This window comes from Hetaerina americana, unplaced genomic scaffold (assembly GCF_022747635.1).
Source record: "Hetaerina americana unplaced genomic scaffold, ioHetAmer1.1.p SCAF_2, whole genome shotgun sequence".
Classification (NCBI taxonomy): domain Eukaryota; kingdom Metazoa; phylum Arthropoda; class Insecta; order Odonata; family Calopterygidae; genus Hetaerina; species Hetaerina americana.
Window position 1 is genome coordinate 31,385,680 of NW_027286763.1, and position 17,576 is coordinate 31,403,255.

Consider the following 17,576-nt stretch of genomic DNA (forward strand, 5'->3'; position numbering starts at 1 on the left):
TTTCTAAGATATTCTAAATATTGACACCTTGTCACTGACCGGGAACTGAGAGTGCGCTGAGGGCCAGAAGGTCGCGGATGCCTGAAGAATACCTGGTTTTCTTTATCTTCACCACGGTGCGAATTTGAGACATTCATTGGACAATATTCGTCACCTCATTCTGTGCCACCTTCTCTTCAGAGAGCAATCCGTTCCCGATCTCTGGCTGGGGGTTATTCTTTTACGCTGGGAGTCATAAATCTTCCCCGAAGAGGTGAAACGATGTGAGGGAAGGGGCGCCAATTCACTCTTTAGAGGGGTGCGAATGAGGCGATAGCAGCCACAGTTTACCGGAGACGTCGGCGAACGCGAACCGGCCCCAAAGACGACCCAGTCGCGGAGGAAAATGCCCGCTTCTCCCGATCGACCGAACCCTCACTGATTGATTTCCGTTCTCTTCAGGCCGAGTGGGCTGCGCGCCAGAGTGGGGAAGGGATGGCCGACGTCGAAGGAACGATGATCTCTACGGAGGAGAACTCGCAGGGGCTGACTGTGGTGGACTGGGTGCTGTTCGGGGCCACGCTGGCGGGGATCGAGGCCCTAGGATCCTACGCGGGGAGGAAGACCACCAAGGGCCAGGGGGCCAAGTCAGAGTACGTGTTTGGCAGGGGAGGGAAGGGAGGCCTTGCGGCAGCAGTCGCCACCGCCATCCCCACAATGATGCTCTCCATAGCCAGGGGCTCGACGGGGGTCAGAGCGTTCGTCGGTAAGTTCCCGTAGGCTACACCCACTGGCAACTGGTGAAGAATTTGTGTACATACGGAAAATCTGCCTGACGGTAGCGTCGCACAATGATCTATATATCGATCGATATATCGAATGAAATTCCCAAAAACCCGGGATGTACAACCTGCCAAGTAATACCGCTGGCCCATACCACGGTTGAACAAATTCACTCCATTCGGCAAACCGATATCTGTCGGTACAATAGTAAAACAAAGGGTTGTGCGCAAAAAGGAAAGTGCTAGTCTAATTGGACAGCCATAATTTGCGTTACACTCTTTCTCTCTCTTTTACGACTTACTTTCCTAAGTAATATAACGTAACGAAAATGTGAACCCTAACCATGTCTATATAGTAAAATTCCGTTCGCTTTTCTACGTATTAGTTAGAACATGTGGACTAGTTTGAAGCCTTTTCCAATTTCAGTTCGAAAGAAATACTCAACTACACCTTCATTGATTGCTTTATTTATCCAAAAAAATGAGACAATGAACTTTATAATATGAATGAACAATATCTAGAAAGACTATTAAAAGAATATAGTGCGAATTCGTGGAAGTTCTTGACATACAATAAATAATAAAAAATACAAGAGTCATTTTCATTGAGGATGCTTAGTATAAAGGTTAGACTAATATGTGATCTGCTTTAATTTTGATGAAATTTAAGGAGGAATATACGATACACTATTCTCGAATAAAACTGCGAGGTACTTGAAACGGCAATGAACAGGAAAAACTTACGTTTAATAGGTTCAGACAATAATTTGAAGTAAAATTCAGGACTTAATCTTTAGAAACAGGGATGGCCAAGTATTTTGGAATGACACACGAAATAGTTTATGACAAACAAGACTGACGTAATAACAAACCCGTTATTTTGAGAGGAAAGATTTATCGACAGTCAGTGGTCGAGAAATACCTTGGGATCAGGGGTGCTGATACGAGGTTTCTTGATTGTTTATGGGGCAAAGAGGGCGGAAGGACTTTGAACTGCGATTTTTAGGGTCATCTTTTACCTCCTCGAGTAACGAACCTTCACTCAAAATCGGAACACCGCGGAATTTTACCATTTGCTTGAATCCGACTCATCATTTTGATGAGAAATGAAAAAAAAATCTATGGAAACAACTCGAAAACTGTGTAATGACCATTTAACCACAAAAAGGATGAAAAACTCAAATGTAGAGGATATTAAAAACGGGAATTTTTCAGTGACGTAAAGAGGGAGAAAATCCAGTATGGCAGTAAAATCCGAAAATAAACTTAAATAAAAATGTTCATAGGAGTCAGAAACATTTATTTTAGGTTTTATTTGAAATACTCTGCCAAGATATCTACTTTGGTGAAAAACGCAAGATTGGAGAGTGATTTTTCTTGTAAAATAAGTACTTGAAGAGAAAAGATTGTTTCTTAATATTGAAGGTTGTTTTTGACAACTCCTACGTTGTTAGCGCAGGAAATCAAAGCACTCTGATATCTTAACTGTCACATTGCATAATCGTGTTTGAAAATGTCTCAAAGTGTGGCATGCCTTTAATGTCTATTTCATCATACATGATGAAATAGACAATCCAGCCGTTCCTCATGTTTTCCATTAGCACGCTACATGTTCCATTCTTGGGAATGGAACCATGGACATTTGAAAGCATTCAAACAGGTGTGAAAGAAAGATTTTTTTAGTACTAAAATTGGAAGCAAAAAGCCATAAGCATTTGAGAGTAATAATTAATTGCGAAATAGATTTAAGCCAGACTTCGACCAGTTGACGGTAGTTTACACCGTACGCATTCTCAAAGACTCAAAAAAAACACAAGAAACAACAGTGTAAGTTCCTAAATGCTTACGATGCACATTAGAAAGAGGCAAACACCATTTGCGCACTAGAATAGGTAATATATATTTCATGCAGAGGCAACCTCATCCAAGTAGGACCTCTTTATCTGGATATTCTTTTCAAAGTAAAAATTTCAGCAACTTAGGACTACGGTAAGAAACGGCTGGCGATCGCTTTTACAATACTAATGAGTCCTTGTCTCAACACTGCGATATACCCATTTCTCATTTCTACCAACTAATAATCATTCACGCCTGAAATTTCCTCATATGTCGCCATTCGACCCAAGTAGTTCATTACTGCCTCTTGCCAAGGAACATGGCGAAAATTATGATAATTTTATTTGACGGCGTTTATTCCAGGATGCAGATTTCAAAGCCGTCCCATAAAAAGTAATATTATGTGATGTGGAGCGTAAAAACGGACAGTTTTAGTTTGCTTTCTGAAAATCGAAGCAATTTGTTCTGCGATGAGGGCCACCAGTTAAATTACATGAAATATGATGACATTTGGATTGAGACATTTATAGATTTACTTAGAAAGATTTAAAATAACATGCTTCCCCATTGGCCTGTAACCTTTTTGGAAAGAAGTAAAATATTAGAAAGTAAAAAAGAGATAAACAAAATTTTAAAGGAATGCTCTAGTTTTACAGCAAATGTATTTTCTCACAGCGAAAAAACGCGTGGCCTTAGCGAACGATTCGCTTGTGCATACTGCACTGGCTTGCTTATTTCCATGCCTTCTGTAAGGCATGGATATATAATATATAATAAGCAAGCGATAATTTAACCCTCTTTCTAACCCCCTAAGTACATCGAAGCTTCATAGTTTGAGACATTTTGAATCTTCATGGCGAATGGAGAGCTTCATCTGCTCTGTGCTCTGTCACTCCACAGTACGGAAATAACTGACGCTGCACATGAATCATACAGGGTTCGTCCGGAAAATAAGTGTACTGACTCCTAGGCTGGGCGCGCCGCTCCAGGCGCGCCCAGCGCCGCTCTGACGGGCTGCGATTGGAGGGGGTATGTTGGCAAGCGACGCTGAAAAAGGCAGTCGGCTCTGAGCTGTGGTGTAGTGAGGAGCTCTGTTAACGCGAACCTCCACGCTCGACCCACGTCACGGAACGCGATGCCGAAGTTTTTGGAGCAGCGTTATTCCATCAAATTTGCGGTAAAGCTTGGGAAATCGTCTACCGAAACTGTCGGTATGATTAACCAGGCTTACGGGGAGTCAGCCATGTCCAGAAACATGATCTTTCGGTGGCACAAGATGTTCGTGGAGGGCAGAGAAGAGGTCGACGACGAGTCTTCGAGAGGTTCCCGACGATGCCTTCGCGGGAGCGTTCCAGGAATGGGAACGCCGCTGGAACAAGTGTATCGACTCACAAGGGTCCTATTTTGAGGAATATTGGCTTAAGATAAGTAAAAGTGTAATAAATTTTTTTTCCTGAGCTCAGTACACTTATTTTCCGGACGAACCCTGTAGATAGCATAATGCGGGCTACATTTTTCCAAAACAGCGGAAGGGACACTGAATTTTTGATATTCATAAAATGTAACTATTCCGCCACTAATAATGATTACAAATTTCTATGCAGCGCTTATCTTAGATTTTCAGAACGAATAAATCAAATAGAATGCACCTGTGTTGTATTGCACAGCATATGGATGGGATACAAAACAGAAGAACAAAGCAAAATTACTAGTTCAGCCAATGTTGCGTAATGTAGACTGGAGCTACTCTGCATCGCCAAAAGAACGAACTGAGAATTTCGGGTGGAAACCTCCCTCCTCATAAATGTCATCGTGATTTATGGATGTCCCGTGAATTAAAGAATGGCATAAATAGGCATACAGCACTTGTTAAATATAACGAAGCAACTCCATTATAATTCCATCGCTCTCATTACTTTTCATTGGTGTTTTTTTGAGCATTTCTTTGTCCTCCAAGAATATGTACACTTTTTAATGGGTGTTTAACTGCCGCGTCACCCAGATAGCCTACATGCCCAACGGGACACAAAACAATTGTCAATAGTAACAACTGGTGGACCAGCGTTATTCCTGTGAAAATCCAGTGAATTGAATTTGTATTTTGCCCTACAATGATAGATGAAATAACATTAACTTAATTATTACAATTTATCAGAAAATTAGTTTTTCTAAACTTCTGAAAGAAACACTTAATGGTTTATAATGATCTGAAATAATTTTACGAATAACCAATTTTAGGTAATAATAACATGTAAATTAGAGAAATAAATGAAATGAATTAATTACCATTGCTATTAGTGTTCAAAGTTTCCTTTCAAAGAGTTGGGAAGTCTATTTACAATTCTCTAGATAAGCATACAAATGAGTAAATGAGTATGTATGACAAGGTTGCTTACATAAGGAGGGCTTGTCGCTTACATAAGGAGGGCGTCATGGTATTTCATTTATTTACATTTATAGTTTCACATAAATATAGTATATTTTTATTCCTATAGAATCTTAATTTAAATATTTATCAGATACATTTTCAATACTAAATTACTTGCATAGTATTAATTAGAAGACGAAGATAAATTTAACGGGTTATTCTGCGGAAAATTAATTCGCATGTGTACAGTGCCGCAGTATCATAACATATTTTATTTCGCAACAATCTAATTACTTTGAAAGTATCGCCTCCAACTCTATTTAAGGACTGTAAAAGAATTTTAATAAAGTCTGAACCTTAAGTATTGATTAAAGTGACTATTCATTTGTTTCCCCGGCCTCTACGAGTTAGGTTTTCCATCGGAGATGTACTATTGGGGCGCTGGAATGTGGGAAACCGTTTACGGAATCATTCTCTCGCTACCAATCGTCGCTTTCGTCTTCCTTCCAATTTACTACGACCTTGGAGTGACTTCAGTATACCAGGTAAGTACCAGTGCAGTAGCACTTAAAAGATTACCTAATTCCAGGTGAAATCCCTTCAAAGTATCTAATAGTTAAATAACCTAAACCTGTTGGCGTGGGATAAAATTATAGACACCGGCAAGCATACCGATGCCAAGGGTACTCAATAAAGCTCATTTTAAATGTAAGAATTCATTTAAGTATTGAATATTTAGGTAAAACAAGTTATATCCATTAGATGATGCAGCGAAAAAGTTATCGAAGTTCATGAAATCAATGAAATATTAAAAATTCAAAAAATATTTTAACATTTGATGCTATTTACTGTTAATTTACTTAAAGATATGGCTGTATAATACAAAATTTACTTCTCAATGCTTAATTCTCTGCTTGTGCCAAATAATAGGTAAGATACGTTCACGTGTCTTACGTCTGAAATTATTCGTAATCCTAAAAGTGTTATAATGCGTTCTGCCCACCACACGTGAACTTCCTGGGGAGAGAACTGCTGGGCTTCAAGAGTTTAAATGCATCAATTTAAAAAGATTTAAATGAAATATAAAAAGGCAAAAAAAGACCAAAAAGACAAAAAAATGAATGAATAATGTGAAGTAAAAACTTGCTGAAAATTTAATCCAGAAAAGATCGAGGCATTCCATACAAAACAGTGAGAACTCATTTAAAAGGTTTAAATTTTCATAAAAATGAAATTACGAAAACATTCCGAAGAAAACCGATAGAATATCGCTCAAGAAACAAAAACATTATAAGCAGACACATTAATTTGCTAGCTGCCAAGGGACCAATTGGAAGAATACACAAAATCATTCAGGTTACACACTGAAGAAATGCGCATATATATATATATATATATATATATATATATATATATATATATATATGCTTTCGTAGACGTAACACGGAAGTGCCGAATAGTACAATACACAGTAACACACAATATAGAAACACAAAAAAAGAAGAACACTCACACGTTATTTCTTGATATTTCGACGGAAACAATCCGTCTTCCTCTGAAGATATAGAAGTAATGCCATTACTTCTATATCTTCAGAGGAAGACGGATTGTTTCCGTCGAAATATCAATAAATAACGTGTGAGTGTTCTTCTTTTTTTGTGTTTCTATATTGTGTGTTACTGTGTATTGTACTATATATATATACACACACACATATACATATATATATATACATATATAAATATATATATATATATATATATATATATATATATATATACACACATATACATATATATATACATATATAAATATATATATATATATATATATATATATATACACACATATGTGTACATATATATATCCCTCCTCGGACTACAAACTTGACGTGGTGGAAGGGCTTGTGCGTTCCGATGACCCCTAGAGCTGTGCTGGCGGGAGTAATAATAATTGCTCCTGGTAGGGTCACCCATGTCAGATAGGTCGAAGGTTAGGAGCAGGACGAAAGGTAGTCCACGCTGTCTGTCCCTCAGTGAGGCGGCTGCAATGGCGTCTGACGCCAGAGGAGCGGCCAATAAGTGATGGTGTCACGTTAAAAATACTATTGAGGAAGGCAACGGGAGATCATCTCAATTATCATTCCCAAGATAAATATGATGGACAAAACAGAGATTTTGAGTCCTGGCAACTACGGGGCTCGGCCCAATCGGCCGCGTGTCGTGCCCGGCAGCGGGGGAGGCAAGGCCTCCGCGGCCGTACTTCCACGAAACCCTTTCAAGGGTCAACCGAAAGCAGCAGGACAGAAGACGCCGAAGAAGAACACTTTAGCTAGAAAAGGAACTTGGAATGTTAGGATGATGTTGAGGACATGAAAATTAGGGAATATTAAGCGAGAGATGGAAAGGGGAAATATAGACATTTTAGGTCTATGCAATGTTAGATGGAAGGATAGCGGGGATTATTGGAGTGATAAGTATAGAATAATATACAGCGGCGGGGACGAGAGCCAACGAGGGGTTGCCATAGTATTAAATGAAGAGGTAGGAAGAAGCGTAGTTAACATAGAGTAGGTAACGGATAGAATACTACTAGTAGAGATAAAAGCAGAACCGACGAACTTGGTTATTATTCAGGTATACATGCCACCGAGGAACTATAAGGAAGAAGAGGTCGATAGGACATACGACCAGTTAGAGGACATAATCGCGTGTGTTCCTGCAGGGAAACATTTGATAGTGATGGGGGATTGGAATGCGACGGTAGGCGAAGGAAGAGATGGTGACGAGGTCGGGAACTAAGGTTTAGGCACGAGGAATGACCGCTGGGAGAAAGCAGTTGAGTTCTGCAGAAGACAGGGGTTAGTCATCACCAACACATGGTTTAGACACACAAAAGACGCAGGTATACATGGAAAATGCCAGGTGACTCAGAAAGGTATTAGCTAGATTATATCCTGGTTAGACACATGTTTAGGAACAGTGTGATAAATTCGCACAGCTTCCCGGGAGCGGATGTGGACTCTGACCACATTAGTGGTTATGAAATGTAGCGTCCGTTTCAAAAAGATAAGGCAGGGGCGGCGAGTCAGAAAATGGAATGTAGAAGCATTAAATGGTTTGAAAAGGAAGGAATACAAACAGGCGGAAGAGGAAATCATGGAGGATGGTAAAGAGCTAAGTACTATCGAAGAAAAATGGGAAAGTATTAAGAAAGGGTTGCCTAAAGCCGCAAAAGACACTATTGGAACCGTTAACACTAAAAGGACTAGGAAACCATGGATCACGGATGAGATGATTACAAAGATGGATGAGCGGCGAAAATGGAAGAATATAAATACAGTATTAGACAAAATGAAGTACAAAGAATTAAACAATAAATTGAGGCGGGCAACAAATACAAGGTAGTGTTCTTGGGCCATTACTCTTCCTAATTTACGTAAACGATCTACCAAACAAGTTACATTCCCAAATAAGACTCTTTGCTGATGACTGCATTATATACAGACGGATAGAACATGTAAATGACCACGTAATATTGCAAAATGACATCGATCGCCTTGGTGACTGGGTTACAAATAATAACATGAGCATTAATATAAGTAAAAGTAAGCATATAAAATTTTCAAATAAAAAGAATGCAGAAAAGGAAATTTACACCCTCTTTGGAGAAAGAATCCCATGTACTAGTCAATGCAAATATTTAGGCATTTATTTAACTAGGGATCTTGGGTGGGGAGTCCAAGTAGATAATTTGACACGGAAGGCATTTAAAGTATTGCATTGGGTGATGAGAAATTTAAAAGGAAGTAGCGTAGCCACAAAAGAAAAAGCATATAAGGCACTGGTTATCGCTATCCTAGAATACTCCTCCATAGTATGGGATCCATATGAGGTGGGACATATTAAAAAGATAGAAAAAGTTCAAAGAAAGGCAGCAAGATATGTACTCGGAAGGTACAAAAGAACAGATAGTGTCACGGATATGTTAGATGTACTGAAATGGGAGAGTTTGAAAAATAGAAGAAAAAGGAGCAGGTTAGGCGCGATGTATAGAATTGTTAAAAAGGACGAAGCGTGGGAAGATGTATGGCTAGGGATAGAAAAGCCTAACTTTAAGTGAAAAAACGACCATAGCCACAAAATAAAAATAAGGACTCAAAAAACCAATAAGAAAAAATAATCTTTTTTAAATAGAACCATTATTGATTGGAACCAGCTGCCTGGAGGTTTGTTTGAGCCCTTTCCATCCAATTTTAGAAGTTTTAAGTTGAAATGTAAAGTAGCCACTGGGTAATAAACTTCACTGTAGTTTTGAAAATATTGTTTGTATGTGATGTGGACGGCATTTTATATGTGGTGTGGAAGTTTGTTTGTATGTGATGTGGAAGTGTCATTATGTAAAAATATTTTGTCTCTTATCTGTTTTTATGTGTTCGTATGTAATTTTCGTTGTTAGTAGTTATCTTTGACCGAACCTGACCGTTGCCACCAGGAAATTTGCCTAATTGCAACGTAATTGTGTAAATAAATAAATAAATAGGGCAAAAGAAGAATGGTGGAAGACGCAGTGCGAGGATATGGAAAGTCTGCAGAGGAAGTGTGAAAGCGGTGCGCTATACAGCAAAGTTAAATCTTTATCGGGAAGTAAGAAAGGGAGATCAAAGATAGCAGTTAGAGATAAGGCGGGTAAGGTAATAGTTGACGCAGGAAAGATCCAAGAGAGATGGAAGGAATATATAGAAGAACTGTATAGTAAAGAGCTTAGACCAAGGAAGTTAGACATAGAAAAGGAACATGATGTAGAGGAAGATAGCTTAGGTCCAGGCATTCTAGACAATGAGATAGAAAGGGCATTAAGGGAGATGAAACCAAATAAGGCTGTGGGGGTGGATAACATTCCCGCGGAACTTTTAAAAGGCTTAGGAAAATGTGGGAGGAAGAGGCTATATGGGCTGATCCGTAGTATTTATGAGAAAGGAATCTGGCCGGAAGGCTTTGTGAGATCAGTTTTAGTTCCTATTCCGAAAAAGGTAAAGGCTACATCATGTTAGGACTACAAGACGATAAGTTTGATATCCCACGCAGCTGAAGTAGTTCTCAGGATCATAAACAAAAGGATAGAGAGTAGGGCAAATGATTACTTAGGGGATGATCAGTTTGGGTTTAGGAAGGGGAGAGGTACGCGTGATGCAATTGCAGTTATGAGATTATTAATCGAGAGGAATATAGAATACAATCAGGACGTATGTCCTGTTTCGTAGATTTCGAAAAAGCGTTTGATCGAGTAAACTGGGAAAAACTAATGAGTATATTGAAGAAAATAGGAATAGATTACAGGGAAAGGAGGCTAATCCGCAACCTTTACGTGTCTCAGACTGCTCAGGTGCGAGTGGGGAACGGGGAGCCCGGTTGGGCAGTGTTACGAAGAGGTGTAAGGCAGGGTTGCCCATTATCCCCGTGCTGTTCAACCTGTATGCAGAGGAAATGATTAAAGAGGCATGGGAAGAACTGGAGGTAGAAATGAAGGTGGGCGGGGAATTTGTGAAATCAGTTAGGTTTGCTGATGACCAAGCTTTAGTTTATCAGTCACCCAAGGGGTTGCAAGCATTGCTGAGTGAATTGTAAATTCAGTGCGACAGATATGGGGTGAAAATCAATATTAATAAAACCAACGTTATGCTATTTTCCAGAAAGAAAAAGACTACGCTAAACATTAAAGTAGGAGGGCAAAAACTAGAGCAGGTAGAACAGTTTACGTATCTCGGAAGTGTTTTGGACCAACACTGCCAAAGTAGTAAGGACGTAAGGAGAAGAATTGCGCTTGGCAAAGAGGTTTTCACAAGGAGGAGGGAGCTGATGACGGGGACGTTGAGTAAGGATGTTAAGAAAAGACTCGTAAAAACTTTGATATGGAGCGTAACTATGTACGGCGCGGAAACGTGGTCATTGAAGCAGGAGGATGGACGTAGACTGGAGGCTTTTGAAATGTGGGTGTGGAGAAGAATGGAGTAGGTGAAATGGACAGAGAAGAAAACAAACGAGGAAGTACTTGGTACGGTGGGCGAAGAGAGGGGTTTGTTGGGAGAAATCATATGGAGGCAGGAAAAGTGGCTGAAGGGGGTATTGACCGGCAGCGGGATGTTGAAGACTGTAATTGAGGGGAGAATGTTAGGCAAACGAGGAAAGGGAAGGAACAGGATAGGGATGTTGGACGGGATGAAGGGAGGAAGAAAGTACTCAGAGCTTAAGAGGGACCTGATGTAGAGTAGGATGTTGTGTTTTGCTAGGGGCCACAAATTATTTAATTAGTAATTATGTCCATCCAAAAACCTACATTAACCGGTAGATTACCTAATAATAATGATAATAATATATATATATATATGTATATATATATAAACATATATATATATATATATATATATATATATATATATATACACGTATCGTATATATACACACACACAAACACACATATTTTTCGAATTAATAAAGGTTTTGCAGTTTGACATAACGCATAGGTACCATGTGAGCCATTTCTATTAATATCCATAACACGATTTTCCGTTTCAGCGTAGTTTGCATTTAATGGATCTTGCGACCCAGCTCTAATGATCACTGGTAGCGCCAGAAATCGCGTTCTTGTGGATTTAATAGCGCTAAATAGAAAAAAAATTTTGTTAGACAGTCCGTATTTCATTGTGTTTATAATGATAGACGCACTAGCGATTATGATTCATGATCTAGTTCCCATCATCATCGCGCGTAATGGCCTTCATCTCGAAATGTGATTCAGTGCGTACCTTATAAAATATAATCCTGATGGGCTTCACTCCCATTTATTCGAATGGGGGTGTATCATTGAATAGGGGCACTGAATCGAATGCCATTTGGATAAACCAAGAGGTAACTTTCCCTTTCCTTTAAAACTATAACGACCCCATAAATTCTCCAGTTCGACTTCCTCAAACTTGTGCCAAGCGGAGTGAGAATCCTTATTCCTATTATCTTTCTTTGATTTCCAGTATTTGGAGCTACGATTCCGGTCGAAGGCGGCTCGGTGCCTGGCGTCCTTCACCTATGTCCTGCGCTGCATCATCGGCCTCAGCGTAACGATGCTCACGCCCAGCATCGCACTAAGCGGCCTCGTGGGGGCGCCCCTCTGGGCGTGCATCCTCATCATCGGCGGTCTCACCGTCCTCGGCTCTCTAACGGTGTTTACTTCGTATTCTCAGCTAAAATCCACCCTCCTGGCATTGCCGTCGACAGATTCCGACCGAAGCGAGGAAAAATTGCGCACAAGACACCCCACAAACTGAATGCAACGATTTCACATTAAATGCGAAGAAATTTTGATTATAAATTGAGAGGAAAAGGAAGGCATTCAGCAAGTACACATCAAACTTCCTCCGTCTACAAAGTGAGAGGCTAGAGAAAGTTTCAGGACCAGGAAATGGATGGCATTAAACATCTCATTCAAGAAAACTATTTCACTTCAGCCGTCATATTTTTGCTATCAAAAAGCTCAAGGCAGACTCATTCATAGCCAAGCATGTGATGGCTTCCATCCTGGATAGATTCTCCTCGGTAAAAAAACTTTCTGTGACTATGGCTATCAGGAGAGTAGCAACATGCCAAGTGGAAGCTTAAAGAAGAAATGTAATCATTATAGGTTATGCTCCATTAATAACGAAAGTTTTGATTGAGGCGAGATAGGATGGAGCAGTTTCTTGGAAGAATTCCATCGAAAAGGCCCGGGGGCACGGGACTATTTAGAGCCTATTGGCGCCGGGAGCAAACAGGATTGGCGAAAACACAGAAGTTATTCATATTTATAACAAAATGTCAATATAATTACATCTTCAACAACAACAATACTTTTCTCAAAAAACAAGGCATAATAATATAATGTTGAGCATAATATTTTTACGAGGGAGCACGTGGATTATCATCCACCAGTCATTTTCTTATTTTCGAAATTAATACGTACATCCATTCGTCATCGCTAGACAGTTACAACCAGATTGGTGTAACATGCTGAAGAAATAGAGATTCCACATGTGTTATGACTTGAAGCAATTTAAAATAGGGTTATAACTGAAAATTGAATGAGAGGCCAGACCGAGGATTATCCCGAGCAAGAGTCCTCGGCTACTTAAATTTCCTAGTTCATTTACTAGTATTCATTTGTTGCTCATTTAAGGCCCTTCAAGAAAATAAATGTCACTTCACTTATCACTTACTTACATATCGCAGGATGTGATTTTGACACTTTCATGTTACGCTAATGATTTATTTTAGAGGAGTGGTAAATTAAGAATTGAGAAATTAAATCTTGGTATCAACAGGTTCTGAATGTAAAATTGAATGAACAACATACACAATTTAGCGTGGGCCTCAAAACAGTACGGTCACTGCATGGGAATGAAAGTTGAGTTCTGGGTTCAATTCACCTTAACAAGTCTCAATGTTCTCGGCAGGGCGGTCTGCGCGGAGTGGTGATCGTGGATGCCGTGCAGGGCATCATGCTGTGCTCTGTGTCCATCGTCATCGCAGCCGTCGGTTTCTACCACGCCGGAGGGCTTGCCGAAGCGTTTCGTATCACCAGCGAAAGGGGGCGCTTCAATTTCTTCAAGTAAGTGCTGCAATAACTAATTTCTGAGCACTGCCTAGCACTCGCCGAAATATTTGGTGACCCTTATTATGGTTGCTTCCTCAGCTTCATTTAATGGCAGAATAAAAACGATTTTTTTAGGAATTCCTGCATACTTAATGTTAAGTGCTAAATTTATTCGAAATTACTTAAATTTAGCTTCTAATCGTACATCAAACTCATCCAATATCACATTTAAATTGTCTTTTAAAAAATCAAATTACAAGAAGAACAATTACTACCACGTAAGCCCTAGGTGGAGGAAAACTCACCTAAGTGGTAATCGAACCCAAAATCTTTATAGACGGGGACATGGCCCAATAATTACGGAGATAAGACGATAGGTCAATACACTTGTCCGTTACTAGGAAAATTCGACATTCGCTTAAATTAGTGACGTGGGTTAAAAGTTGTCTACGGGACTGAACCTTTCACATAATTATTTCTTCGGAATGTCATGAACGTTGTATTCTGGGATCGGCATTGAACTCACTGCTACCATGGCAGTTATTAAAGTAAATTAAAGCAAAATTGTTCGGTTAAATTTTGTTTTAAAGCATGTTCAATTAAAATGAAGTGGGTTTTCTTCGTTAGATTCTAGAGTTAGTTTTTCACTAAAAGTTTAAAAAGCAAGTTATAGTATTTAGTTTAAATTAAATAAAATCAGTATTTTTTTCTTTGAATAAAATAGCAGTAAAGAGATTCTACAGGTCTCTCACGCGACATTAAAGTTTACTTGTCAACTGGAAATTTTGAAAGAGCCGTGAAATTACGGAACAGCACGATGAGGAAAACCATTATCCTTCATTCATATGCCTACAATAAATTAGGATATGCCGAACGCTGAATTCCCTGTTATCATGTCCTCCTCGTCCGTTAACTAAGCATTATGATTTTGTCAAAATGCGCATAAAATGTTTACGACTCTTTCAATTCTTATCCTAAATATATTTACTCCAAACTCCGGGTAGGAATTTTGTCTGATAGAATAGTTTCTCCACCTTCTGAGCAATATCAATCATTTTTGAATTGTTGCTATCTTTAAACAAGAACCCAAATACCATAAACATAGTGATCAGGCAAGCTTTCTATCATCGTTTAGTTCTTTCAAGGGAAAGTTCATTACATGCCTCTCTATCTTGCTCCATAAATCTCGATCGATTCCTGAATTATTCAATTCTAGACCATTCATGAAATACTTTATAATAGGTAGTTCAAAGCAGGAATTTTTATTAAGTAAAAATAGATTTCTAGGACTATACTCATGAATGATTTTTTTAAACGCCAATTTATTATTTTGGCTTCAGGTAATCGAGAAACTTTCAAATAATTTCCACTTGGTATAGAGGGCAAGGTTCTTAGTTGGTTGAAGTCATTTTCCAATGACAGACAGCCGGCAATCTGTTACACAAAGGCCTAAGCTACAAATTCACTGTACATATATAGTACCACATGACGTACCACTGGCTTTGAAAGGGAAAGATTGAATATATATTAAGCTTTTTCCTTTCCTACAAGGGACGTAGTAGCTCAGTGGGTGGAGCGTTGCACTATAGGGCTCCAATTCGATTCTTGGGGATGCCTCTGGATACACTCAGCTTCATCTTAACTGTGATTTTCGGATACCAGATCTTACAGGTAACCACAGGCGGCACAAGGAAAGGGCCTGGTCTCCCTGATGAATTTCATATGCCGTTGGACTTAGTAATAGGTGAGCTCTACCCTCACTTACGAAACCAACTGGGGTTGATAAGTTCGTTAGGTATTGATAAACAAGTCTTCTTAGCTTCGAAATGGATAAATACAAGAAATACGCGATTTTTGAAGGGTTTAAAAAATATCTGAGAGTCATTACGACTTTGATAGTCAGCTTAATAGCATTTACTTATCTCTTCCGTAAGATTAATTTATTCTTCAGGAAATTAATCGATTTCAATACTTAAACAAATATAGATCACGCCGAGAAATTAGTAGAAGCTCTTCCAGGCGAACTTAAATGTGTTTTCACTTCTTAGAATCCTCAACATTAACGGAAGATCGCAGTAACAATATAAAAACTGAAATCTAGATTGAACACTTAGAATTTGGAACACTAGACTACCTACAAGGTCTCAAACTTGTGCGTAGAAGTCGCTCGAGAATGCATAGCTTTTTCCCATGGAAATATCGTCAAATATGGTGTACAACATATTATTTTGGCGATTTTATAAGCAACGAGAAAATTTTATTTTTTCATTGCAACTTAATCGAGCGTATGAGATTCCTCTACATGACCTCAGTTCTCAAGATGAAAACCACAAGTCCAACATCCCTTATAAATCATATATAATCCACCACACAACAAGTATAGTATTACTTGACATACATCTACATCTATATAATATCCCGCAAGCCGCCGCAAGGGCGTGTGGCGGGGGTTTCAGGTCACCACCCGGAAAAGAGAACAAAACCAAATGCAAAATCCATGCAAACCTATACCCACTGAGGTGTATACATTCATGCAAGAATTCTTTCAACTTACATGCATGCATGCAAAAATACTTACATGCATGCAAATACATATACTATCAACTAAAAAACATACATTACGTGTATCGATTTCCCAGAATTCTATGAATATGCTTTCTTTAGAATTATTCGAGTATCTGCACAAGATTTGCTAAGAATTTTTAATGGGTTGAGTAGCGTTTGAAGATATCTGTCGTATTAAAAGAGCGTAAAATAGTTCTAAAAATTGCACAAGCAATTTTAACAGCTAATAAAAATCAGACTAACTACCTATGCTATTTAGAGACATTCCAGCTTCCTTGGCCCAAGTCTTAGGCTCCATATTAATTATGACTTCTCGATGGAGACCAACATGCCCAAGTTGGAAGTAACTGCTTAAAAGTGATTTTTTACCCTTACCCTTTCCACAGCATGTCCCTGGATCCGACGCTTCGTATCTCCACGATTTCGGCTGTCGTGGGGACATTGGGATCTCATCTAGTCGTTCTGGGTTGTCAGCAGAATCAGATCCAGAGGTTTTGCAGCATGCCAAGCAAGAGATCCGTTGTGATGTAAGTATTCACGACTCCTTGTTCAAATTAAAAATAGCAATAAAAGATATGATCACTTGGTTACAGAATGGGGGAGGTTGATTGACTCCCTTACATACTCTCTACTAGATTTGTGACTGTTCATACGACATGACACTAGCACGGGTTGATATAAATAAATATAAAATTTTATAAAATTTGCTATCATTCTATGAAGTCTTTATATGAATCCTGAATTTGAAAGCACATGATGTAGTTAAAGTATGATATTCAGTCAACTGGTGAAGAGGGGCCACTAAAGCGTGCATTTTGGCACCCAGTAATAATTACAGTATATCTTTTAGGTGAAAATTCGCATATGAATTTCGCACTCGAATAAAAATGAACAAGACAAGAAAGGAAATGAAAGAAAATGTATTTAGATGCTCGTAAACGTCTAAGCTTATACTATGGTCAAACAATAAACTGTCATCTACGTTAATCATTTAGACTTTGGACAATGTCGCCAATATCATCCTTAGTGATTCTAAAATACTGAGGCAAAAAATACGAATTTCTTCCTCAGCGAAGCTTTCGTTCCAAAAATGTGTACATACGGTCATTTCAATAGGTTATCAATCCGAGGATTGATAACCTATTGAAATGACCATATAGCAGTTTTCGAACAGTTCCGTTCCCAACCAAAAATTCCATCATTCCCTAACTCGTTTCTAGCAATTCACCATCTACCCTCTGGTATTATTTCCCTCCACGTTCCTTCAATTATGATCTCCAGTAAGCTATTGGTGTACGCACTAAGAAAATAGAAAAGAAAAAGCAAAGAAAAGGAGGCTTTTAAGGCCGAGTTATATAAAAAGAGGCTTTAAGCGGTTAACCTGGAAAAGAGAGTCTTAAAGCGGGTGACTCACTTCTATGCCA

At 38.9% G+C, this 17,576-nt stretch overlaps 1 protein-coding gene across 1 annotated transcript in view; it reads left to right on the forward strand.

The window, feature by feature from the left end:
* The first annotated feature begins 696 nt into the window (after positions 1 to 696).
* The window catches only part of LOC139687694 (sodium-coupled monocarboxylate transporter 2), a 46,285-nt gene continuing 29,405 nt past the window's right edge, over positions 697 to 17,576 (forward strand). The window contains exons 1-5 of the mRNA XM_071584942.1: positions 697 to 745; positions 5,377 to 5,510; positions 11,993 to 12,181; positions 13,448 to 13,602; positions 16,539 to 16,679. Of these exons, the coding sequence (XP_071441043.1) occupies positions 697 to 745; positions 5,377 to 5,510; positions 11,993 to 12,181; positions 13,448 to 13,602; positions 16,539 to 16,679 (668 nt within the window). The remainder of the gene's footprint in view (positions 746 to 5,376; positions 5,511 to 11,992; positions 12,182 to 13,447; positions 13,603 to 16,538; positions 16,680 to 17,576) is intronic.